Source organism: Capricornis sumatraensis, chromosome 22, assembly GCF_032405125.1.
Source record: "Capricornis sumatraensis isolate serow.1 chromosome 22, serow.2, whole genome shotgun sequence".
In the NCBI taxonomy this organism is placed as follows: domain Eukaryota; kingdom Metazoa; phylum Chordata; class Mammalia; order Artiodactyla; family Bovidae; genus Capricornis; species Capricornis sumatraensis.
In genome coordinates, this window is record NC_091090.1 from 14,196,438 (window position 1) to 14,206,832 (window position 10,395).

At 57.2% G+C, this 10,395-nt stretch overlaps 1 protein-coding gene across 1 annotated transcript in view; it reads left to right on the forward strand.

The window, feature by feature from the left end:
- Window positions 1-9,186, forward strand: part of ZNF76 (zinc finger protein 76) — a 28,530-nt gene extending 19,344 nt beyond the window's left edge. Inside the window, exons 5-14 of the mRNA XM_068994111.1 lie at window positions 885-1,084; window positions 3,051-3,167; window positions 3,506-3,581; window positions 4,134-4,259; window positions 4,372-4,551; window positions 5,345-5,578; window positions 5,672-5,835; window positions 6,528-6,692; window positions 7,715-7,828; window positions 8,365-9,186. Of these exons, the coding sequence (XP_068850212.1) occupies window positions 885-1,084; window positions 3,051-3,167; window positions 3,506-3,581; window positions 4,134-4,259; window positions 4,372-4,551; window positions 5,345-5,578; window positions 5,672-5,835; window positions 6,528-6,692; window positions 7,715-7,828; window positions 8,365-8,469 (1,481 nt within the window). The 3' untranslated portion in view covers window positions 8,470-9,186. The remainder of the gene's footprint in view (window positions 1-884; window positions 1,085-3,050; window positions 3,168-3,505; window positions 3,582-4,133; window positions 4,260-4,371; window positions 4,552-5,344; window positions 5,579-5,671; window positions 5,836-6,527; window positions 6,693-7,714; window positions 7,829-8,364) is intronic.
- The last annotated feature ends 1,209 nt before the right edge of the window (window positions 9,187-10,395 follow it).

Below are 10,395 nucleotides of genomic sequence, written 5' to 3' on the forward strand. Positions count from 1 at the left end.
AAGGTACTGAAGAATAATGGTTTATTTCTTCTACAAGTAGTTTTTTGAGCAATTACTGCATGCCAGGCACTAGGGGTAGCGTATACAAAAGAGAACAGGGTTGGACATAGTCCCTGCTCTCCTAGAGTCTAGTGGGGGAAAGGGCTTGAAATGAATCATCATGAACTGATCACTGCAAATGGGGTTCAGACTCAGGGAGGGCTTTTCTGAGAAAGTGACGCTTGGGCTGGGAGCTGGAGGATGGAGTGGGCCTAGCTGGGAAAGAGCAATGGCAAGAAGGGTTCAGTACTCCAGACAGAAGGAACAGCATGTGTGGCCTGGAAACGGGGGTGGAGGTGGGCAGGGAGAAAGAAGGGCACATTCATGAAACTGCCAGGAGCTTGAGTCCTGGAGGGGAGGGCAGAGTGGGTGAGGTGAAGCCAAGCAGAGAGGACAGGGGCCAGAGCACTGGGGCTGCAGAATAAGGGTTTGGGTTTTTATCCTGAGGCCAATGGACGTGGTTGAACTGCTTAGGCTGTCAGGTAACAAGACCACACGTGTGTCCTGCAAAGCTCCCTCTGGATGCTGTGCTGCCTGGAGGGAACTAGGGGTAAGGGGCCACCAGTCAGGAGGTTCTTATGGTCGTCTCGGCCAAGATGATGGTCCTCTCAGGTCCTCACCGAGCTTGTGCATTCCCAGTCAGTACTCCGTAGAGGACCTCATCCTTAGGAGAGGTGGCCCCGGAGGGAGGGCCAGCCAGAGCGGACCACCAAGGTGAGGGAGCAGGAGAAACCCGAGGCTAAGACCCTCCTTGGTATATGTACCTCTCCTTACCTCAACGCCCAGGTCCCAGCCGCATCTCTTGCCCTTGTGCAGCTTCTGGGCTAACCGCATGTTCCCTGCAGAGGGCTATGACCCCAGTGCCCTGGAAGCCGTGCAGCTGGAAGATGGCTCCACCGCCTACATTCACCATCCTGTGGCCGTGCCATCAGACGGCGCCATCCTGGCCGTGCAGACAGAGGTGGGGCTGGAGGACCTGGCCACAGAGGATGACGAGGGCTTTGGCGCAGACACAGTGGTGGCCCTGGAGCAGTACACCAGCAAGGTGAGCTCTCTAGACGACAGGGTTAGTCCTGTGCCTGCACATGGCCAGGGCTACTCCCTGCGACCCCCAGCCCAGCTCCCCCAACTCATCTCTCACGGGTCATCTTCTTGGGCAAGCGTCACAGCCCGGGTGGGGCCGCCAACAGCTGTGTACACTCCCGCTTGTTTATGTGTTTCTGCAGAGGGAAGGCAGCTGTAAGAAACAGTGATACCCATACGGTGGGAACTTAGGCCCAGCTTCACTTTGGCTGCACTGTCTGAGAAAACCTTTGCCAGCGACTTTTATTAGTTTTCCAGTCCTCTGAGGTCAGATGTTCTTGTGTTTATTTCTTCTCTGCGACTCATTAAGTCATTTGGGAAAATAACCTCGGTAGGCAGTGACGAGAGCAGATGTAGCGGAGCAGCTGGGATTCTTGGAACCCGGGGCTTGCACAGTAGCTCAGCTGCAAAGAAAAGGGATCTTGGCTTTCCAAACATTAGTCAGTCTAGGCTCTCTCTGCTGGGGCCGTGGTCCTGCCTGTAGGGGAAACCGGTTCAGAGATCTGAGAGCCTTCCAGACCAGGGTCCTCCCTCCCTGGCTGAACTGCAGCGCCTCGGGGTGGATGTGGCAGGGCTTCCTGAAGTGCGCATTTTACCCAGGGACTGGGGGAGTTGTTTTTATAATTAAACTAGTATAGCTATATCGTAGAAGAGAAGAGGAAGTCCTTGTGTCTTTTCAAGTTGAAGAGACACTACAAAACTTTGCAGTAGGCCCTTCTGGGCTATGCCCACTCCCACCCCCATTCTGTAAGGTGTATTTTAGAAGCTTACTGCTGTTGGAAAGACAACCAAGCTTTAATTGTGAGCCCTGAAATCTGTGCAGGCTCTGCCTCTGCCGTGTGCTGCCTCAGTCACTCCCCTCCGAGGCCTCAATTTGTTCCCATCTCGTATGAGTTGGGGCCAGATGATCTCAGAGAGTCACTTCCAGCCCTGAAGTTTTGATTCCCTCAAGAACCAGTGGGACATGGGAGTGAAATCTGAACGCTTGACTGGGTTCGCCTGCCGAGCAGGCCCAGCCACCTGTGACCCTCTCCTGCCACCCACCAGCTACTCGAGTGTCCGGGAAACTTTGTCAGCTGCCTGACCCCTTGACCTGGAGCTGACTAGACAGACCCGCTGTGGATTTGGCCTCCCTCCTTTGACTCCTGCTCACCACACCTTCCAGAGTTCAGTTTCAAGAGCTCCTGGGAGGGCCACAGTGTCCCAAAAACAAAGGCTAAGGGACAGTTCCAGCAGGACTCTGCCCAGGAAAGCACAACAGTAAGGCTCCCTGAAGCCAGAGGCTGGTGTGGAATGGTTTTTGGCAGGAGAGAGGGAAAGGAAGGGCTTGTCAGCAGCTGGGTGCTGCAGGTAGAACTGGGCTTCGGGTGGGACTCACAGGCCCCTGCCCTGGGCACCTGTGCACTTTGTCGGTTGGGGCCACCTCGCTTCTGGTGAGCCGAGGTGAGCTTGTCCCCATAGCCAGCCCCTTGGCAGTGCCCCTTCCAAACACAGGTTTCCCCAGGGAGGAGGGAATCTCTTCCCGTCAGAGGATAAACATGTCCAGAGCAGCAGCCTCCACGGTCAGAAGGAGGGCAGCAGGCCCTCAGCCCAGCTCAAGTGTGGCCGTTGCGACCACTCATGCCCGCACCTTACCTGCCCGTCTAAGAGATGCCCTTTCTCCCCAAGATGTCAGAGCCCCAGTGACATTTAGTCGTCTCTGTCCATGAGAGCTGGTGGTGACTCCACTGGCAGCCCTGTTCCTTCTGCAGCAGGCTCAGCGTCTGTTCCATCTGTCTAGATCGATCACCCAGGTTGTGCTTCTCCCCCTTGGTAGGTTTAACCCTGTTTATTGGGTCTTAAGCTGCCAGCTGGTCCCTGTGTCCCACCTCTTCCCTTCCTTCTTTGAGGAGAATACACATAGGGACCCCAAGATTTTTTTCCCTCAGGTTCTGCATGAGAGCCAGGCTCCTCATAATGGCAAAGGACAACAGGTTGGGGACAGAGCATTCCGCTGTGGCTACAAGGGCTGTGGGCGTCTCTATACCACCGCGCATCACTTAAAGGTAAGGTGGCTGCAAAGAGCTCTTAGCCTTGTCGTCTTCCCAGCAGGCTGTAATCCTGCCTTCCTGCTTTGACTGCAACTGGTCCCTGACCTCAAGTTGCTCATTGCTTCCTGGAAGGAAGAGATGAGTGTACAGGAGTGTCAGTACAGGGGCCTGTGACACATGTGAAGAGTGCAGGAGGGAAGAGAATCAGGGAAGGCTCCCTGGAGGGGGCATCTCCGCTGAAGAGGAAGCAAAATAAAGGAGGTGGCCGATGCTGATACTCTGGGCCCTAACGAAACCGAAGAGCCCATTCATACCCTCTCCCCTCTGAATGACATGGTTGCTTGTCCTCACAGGTGCACGAGAGAGCTCATACCGGTGACCGTCCATACAGGTGTGATTTCCCCAGCTGCGGAAAGGCCTTTGCCACAGGTAACCTACCTGGATGGAGACCAAGGTGGACTGCTTCCAGCTGAGGGTAGAGGGCTCTAGGTTAGCTCTGAATGTTCCCTCAAGGGAGCCAAGCCCCAGGCTGCCTTCCAGAAGAAACTGCTGTCTTAGTGCTCCAGCTGCAGGGCACTGTCACTGCAGGAGGCCCTGTCATGGAGGCAAGAAGCAGCCCTGACACAGACCAGCGGGGGTGCCAGTGGTTGCAGGGCTTGCCTCCCTCTGGACTTCATTTTCCCTTTCAGTTGGGGCCCTGAGGTCATAGGTTCTCTGGATCTCCTCTTCCACGGGTTCTTGAATGGCGCCAGCTGGCCCTGGACAGGGCAGGGAGCAGGGACCGCTGACCCAGCCCCACTTCTCTGCCCAGGCAGCGGCGGGACGGAGGCAGACACGGGCGCTTTGTGCCAAAGGAGGCCCAGAGCCTCACAGGGCACATCTTAAGGGAGAGCGCCTCTGCCTTAGGAAGACAGATGGTGAAGACAAGGCCCCGCCCAGTGCTCTTCTCACCCCTTCCCGCCCCCCTCCACCCCGGGACAGGATATGGGCTGAAGAGCCACATGCGCACCCACACTGGTGAGAAGCCATACAAGTGCCCAGAGGAGCTGTGCAGCAAGGCCTTCAAGACCTCAGGAGACTTGCAGAAGCACGTCCGGACCCACACTGGTAGGCCGGGCCCTGCCCGCCCAGCCCAGTTAGGACCTGGCCCCAAGCCCGGGGCTCAGCCCGCTCTGCGGGACCTCTTGCTGAGCCGCCCTCACCCAGCGGGTCTCCACAGGTGAACGCCCCTTCCGGTGCCCCTTCGAGGGCTGTGGCCGCTCCTTCACTACATCTAACATCCGCAAGGTACATGTGCGCACCCACACAGGCGAGCGGCCCTACACCTGCCCCGAGCCCCACTGTGGCCGCGGCTTCACCAGCGCCACCAACTACAAGAATCACGTGCGCATCCACACAGGTGGGCCAGCTGGCATGCGCGGGCCTCCCCCTCTGAGGCCCTAGCCCCTCTACCGAAGGCTTCTGACCTGAGACACCTTCTCAACAGAGGGTCATTGCAGGCTGGTCTGCGGGCGGGGCACAGGGTCCCGAGGTTCCAGCTGTGCCCCCAGAACTGCTCTTTCACTTGCAGTGAGCGAGCAGTTCCTCCATTACCAGTTGGGGCTGATCTGATGGGCACTGCTGGCCTTGTCAGCCCCCTGCCCCCATCTGCACCCACCTGAAATCCGCCCCCTCCAGCTGAGCTCCCAGATAAAGGCCAGGGTCAGGCACAATGGGGAGAGAGCAGAGTGAACTGTCTTCGGCTCCTCACGTCGTCCCCTGTCCATGTGACTCCCGTGTATCCTAACCCTCCCCCAGTGTTACGTCCCTGTCTAGCTTCTGTGTCATCTCTCGGACACATGCGTCCCCTCCCTCTGCCATCATGCCTGACACATCCCCGTCAGTCATCCCTCTCTGTCTCCTGCTGCTTCTGTTCACAAGGCCCGGGTGCCCCTCACCAGCCCCTTACTAGCCTCAGCCTTGCCCACCCCCGTGTCTTCTTTCCACCTTGTCTGCGGGGACCGTGGTCCCACACTCACTTCCTCTGTCTCTGCCGCTGGCCACCTTCCCCAGCTCTGTCCCTTCAGAGTCCCAGATCCCAGTCGCTCTTCCTCCCTCTGGCTCTCTCTTCGCCAATCCTGCCCCTCCTACTCCCTTAGTTTCCCCCTCGCCAGCCCCAGGTCCCACCCCCCCTCACAGCCCAGTGTCCCCAGGGGAGAAGCCATACGTTTGCACGGTGCCAGGCTGCGGGAAGCGCTTCACCGAGTACTCGAGCCTGTATAAGCACCACGTGGTGCACACACACTGCAAGCCCTACACCTGCAGCGCCTGCGGCAAGACCTACCGGCAGACCTCCACCCTGGCCATGCACAAGCGCAGCGCCCACGGCGAGCTGGAGGCCACGGAGGAGAGCGAGCAGGCCCTTTATGAGCAGCAGCAGCTCGAGGGTGAGGGCTGTGGGCAGGAGGTGAGAGTGGGGATGAGCCAGCCTCCCCATGACCACCTGGGGGCAGGTGCCAGCCTGGGCTCTCCTTTACCAGCCGCCTCTGCAGCCGAGGAGAGCCCGCCCCCCAAGCGGCCCCACGTTGCTTACGTGTCAGAGGTGAAGGAAGAGGGCGATGACCTCCCTACCCAAGTGGCTATGGTGACCGAGGAGGACGGGGCCCCCCAGGTGGCTCTAATCACTCAGGATGGTGCCCAGCAGGTACAGGCCGGGGGGCAAGGGGTGGGGGTGGTCCCCTCTGGCTGGTACCCCCCCCCCTCTGGGGAGCTCCAGGTTCTAACAGCCCCATCTTCACCCAGGTTCTCTTTTTCACCCTTGTGGATCTCAAGGGCTGAGGGCGAGGCTCCCAACTCCCTGTAACACAGGCCGCCTGCTCGTGCGTCCAGCTCAGTCTCTGGGGCTTCTGGAGCACAGCTAGTAGTTTCCCTTTTTCCTTGAAGGCTGACAGGTCCTGTTTCCCGAGTGAAACACCTGGATGTCCTCCTTCAGAGAGGCATGTTGGTGTATGGGCCAGAGCATGGTGTGGCCTCTGGAAGCCTGGGCTTTCACGCCAGCAGCATAACCCAGCCTCCGTCTGCACGCTCACTGTCAAGTGCATCTGTGACTTCAGAGTTGATGACAAGGATGAAATTGGGTAGAGACCCTGAATTGCATGGAACAGAGTCCTGATGCAAAGTGGTGGTGAACAGACGTGGTCAGCAGAGTTCTTCCAGTGTAGCCTCTGCAACCAGGGCCTGTTTCACTTGCTTGTCCTGATCGCTCTGCCCTGTGACAAGAAGCGAATCCTCTAGTCTATCAATAAGCAAACCTGAAAGAGCAGGTTCACCTGCCTAGGGGCTTTCAGGCAACCCTCCCCTCCACTCCTAGCTCATCTTCCTCCTTCCTGTTGGCAGGTCAGCCTGTCCCCGGAAGACCTGCAGGCCCTGGGGAGCGCCATCAGTATGGTGACCCAGCACGGCAGTACCACCCTCGCCATCCCCAGTCACGACGATGACCTTGCCACCTCTGGCGCACACACAGTCGCCATGGTCAGCGCTGACGGCACCCAGACGCAGCCAGTACGACCAGGCCGTTTGCTTGGGGTTCTTCCTCTCTTGTCCTTCCTTTCTGTGGGACAGGCTTTACAGTGCGGGCTAAATTAGTCCAGCCTTCTTAGGAGGACCAAGATCCCCACAGATAAAGCGTCTTCCCTACAACTCCTTTGGGTCATCATCAACTCTTTGTTGACAAACATTGCTCTGAGAGTCAAGAGACAGCTTGCTTGCTGCCATAGGCATGTTGCATGTTACTTTTCCATGAGCTTTAGTCCATTTTCAAATAAGGGTATTAAATTACCTGTGGGGCCTTTTACAGCTCTGTCCTTCTGAGGCTCGAAATTCATAAATTAAGTTGACTGTAAGTTAAAGAAACATACAGCCCCCACTTAGGGCTTCCCTGGTAGTCAGTCAGTAAAAGAATCCGCCTGCAATGCAGGAGCTGCTGCTACTGCTAAGTCACTTCAGTTGTGTCCGACTCTGTGCGACCCCACAGATGGCAGCCCACCAGGCTCCCCTGTCCCTGGGATTCTCCAGACAAGAACACTGGAGTGGGTTGCCATTTCCTTCTCCAGTGCATGAGAGTGAAAAGTGAAAGTGAAGTCGCTCAGTCGTGTCCGACTCTTAGTGACCCCATGGACTGCAGCCTACCAGGCTCCTCCATCCATGGGATTTTCCAGGCAATAGTACTGGGGTGGTGTGCCAACCCAGGTTCAGTTCCTGGGTTGGGAAGAAAGATCCCCTGGAGAAGGAAATAGTAACCCACTCCAGTGTTCTTGCCTGGAAAATTCCATGGAAGGAAAAGCCTAGTGGGTTATATAGTGCATGGGGTCTCGAGTCGGACACAACATAGTGACTAAACCACCACTGCCACAACCCCCATTTAGCTCTGAGCCCCAAGCTAGCTCATTAATCAGACTCAGTGATTTTATTCATTTCCTTCTGAGTTGTTCCCAGCTACCTTGCTTGAAGGGATTTTTTTGGATTGGGGATTGGGAGAATAATGTAGGTAGGTTGGAAAACCTCATTCTTAATATATATTTCAGGTCACAATCATCACCTCTGGGACTGTGGTGGCTGAGGACTCAAGTGTAGCATCCCTTCATCATCAACAGGTGGCACTGCTGGCCACAGCCAACGGAACTCACATTGCGGTGCAGGTGAGGAGACTGGTGGCTGCAGAAAGAAGCGCGAAGGGCAGGGAACTCCGTGGAGGACTAGAAGAGGACAGCATTTGGGTCTGAAGGTGCCCATTTCAGACGACAGATCCCTTTCTGCCTGCATCCACACACCTGTCTCAGGCCCAGCCTCTTCCTTCACTGACGCAGGGTGGGGAGCCCCTTTTGACCTTCACGGTAAATTTCATGGCAGTCTGCCTTGCAGTCTCAACCCTTCATTTCTTTGTGTCCCTGTTCCTTCATCTGGAAAATAAGGGGGCTGAAGTAGATGATTATTCCAGCCCGCCATTCCCCTTCCATCAGCAAGCTGCTCTGTCTGACCCTGGACTGTTCCATGGCTCCTCACCATGCCTAGCCTAATAGGGTTCTATCAGTGAACTTCCTGTTTCCTGGGGCCCTACCGAGTGCTCAGGTGTGTGTGACACTGGGTGGGTGGAGGACATTCAAGAAAGTAGACCACATACCCTACCACTGGGCCCTGGGAGGGAGGGTCTCACTCTCTCCTTCCTTCTCCACAGCTGGAGGCGCAGCAGACCTTAGAGGAGGCTATCAGCGTGGCCACCGCTGCCATGCAGCAGGGGGCGGCGACCCTGGAGACCGCACAGTCAGAGAGCGGCTGCTGAGCCCGAGGGCTGCGTCCCACACCACACTGAAGGAGACGCCGGGCTGCACAGGCATCCTTGCCTCCAAGGGCCCAGGCTGTGGCTGACGTGCAGGTGGCCACAAAGGTCTCTGGGGCAAGAAGGCAGCAAGAAAACGGCTTGAAGGGCACAGGAGCCCTGCCCCCAAGGAGGGCCAGGCAGCTGGAGTCAGGGAGTGCATCATCCTCAGGAGCTAAGGAGGACGAGCTTGATCAGCAGGCTGCACTGGGGTGTCCTCCCCCCAGAATCAGCTGAGCACCCTCTCTCCTCTCTGGAAAACACCCATCCTGCCCTCGGTCCATCCCCCTTCTCAGGTGGCGACTGGGGCTGCTCTTGGGACGGGTCCTCTACTCCCAACTGGTCATTGCCCACTCTGGGAGCAGTCAGACAGCTCTTGCGCCCAGTAGGGGCAGAGCGGGCCCAGCCCTGCCCCTCCCAGCAATAAACACCTCCCCGGAGGCCAGTCGAGGTGTCTGGCCCCTTGGCAGCAGGGACTTTCTGCCACCACAGTCAGAGTTGCTCAGGGGCCCATGGCTGGAGATAGGTGCCCAGCCCCATGCCCACCCCAGCTGCTCCCCAGCCTCTCTGCAGCTGTGGCAGAGAGGCCAGGAATGACCTTGTACATACTGGGGATTGGGTGTAATTTGTTTTATTTTTTTAAATTCCATTTTGATAATTTTTTTTCCTGCTCTGGATGGTGGTGGCAAATGGGTGAATGAGTATTTAATAAAAGTTCCAAGTTTCCACCTGGGTCTTTCCTCCCTCCTTTCAGCTTTGGGCCCTGGTGCCAGGGGCACAGACCTCACGCAGCCTCAGTGTCGGACTGTAGGGCCTGCCCTCCCAGGAGTGCCGGGGAAGGAAGCCCTAATGTGAGAAGCCCCAGGGAGTGGCCGGTGGCTTCCTGCCTACAGCTGAGCAGGTGGGCTCCAGGCAGCCAAACAAGGCCAGTGTGACCACTGCTTCCAGGCTCTGGTTGGATCTCAAGCCTCAAGATGAGTAGGGTGGAGGAACTCTGTTTTTTTCTACTTTGCCTTGTGATACGTCATCACAGCCCCTCCAGACCCAACCACTTCTCTACACATAGCACACAGTCCACTGCTCCAAGTGAGCAAAGCCCCATGGACTGGGGGTATCCTTGCCAAGGCACCCAAAATCTCTGATGGCTCTGCTGCCCTGGTGCTGAAGTGCCAGCTTCGATACCCAGCTCTGGGGGTACCCACCTAGGTGTCTGGGACCATGCTGTGGAAGTCCGAAGACACAGTTGGAGTCTCCCGAGAAGTATGTGGTAGGACCAGCCCAGCCCTGGCGGGAAGGGTGGAATGCAGGAAAGGCAGGTGGTGGAGAGAACGCGTGGCTTTGACCCCTCCTGCTTGGGAGCATCACAGGCATTGCAGGTGGAGGTGTCTCTTTTCCTCTCTTCTCCACTGTCACGGATGTGACCCCTTCTCCAACACAGGCATCCTAGGAGATGCCTAGCAAACTCTCCTTTGCACTTGCTCCTTGGAAGGACAGGTGCTGGGGCAAGCCCCCGAGTAGGGGTGCTTCAGTTACCTTCAACATCCAAGGCCACTGTTGGTGGCAGGAGTATGCGCCAGCCCTCACAGGTACTGAGTCTAAAGAAATAGAAGCACTGATGTGGAGGGTCCTGGGTCCCCACCCTTCTGCTCCCAGTGCCCTGGAAGCTGGGCCCCACCACGGGGCTGACCCCATGAGCTTCAGAGTCTCTGGGTCAGAGCCACTGGGCCCCAGAGGAGGCAGTCCTCTGGGTGCCTTGTTAGAGCCAAGGCCAGGGGATAAGGAAGCGGCCAATCACATGCCAAGTCCTCCTGACCTAGAGAGGTGCTCTGGCCCAGTTCCTCCTCCAAGTTCGTATTGGTGGTGGTGGGAAGGGCCCCGCCACCACAGTAG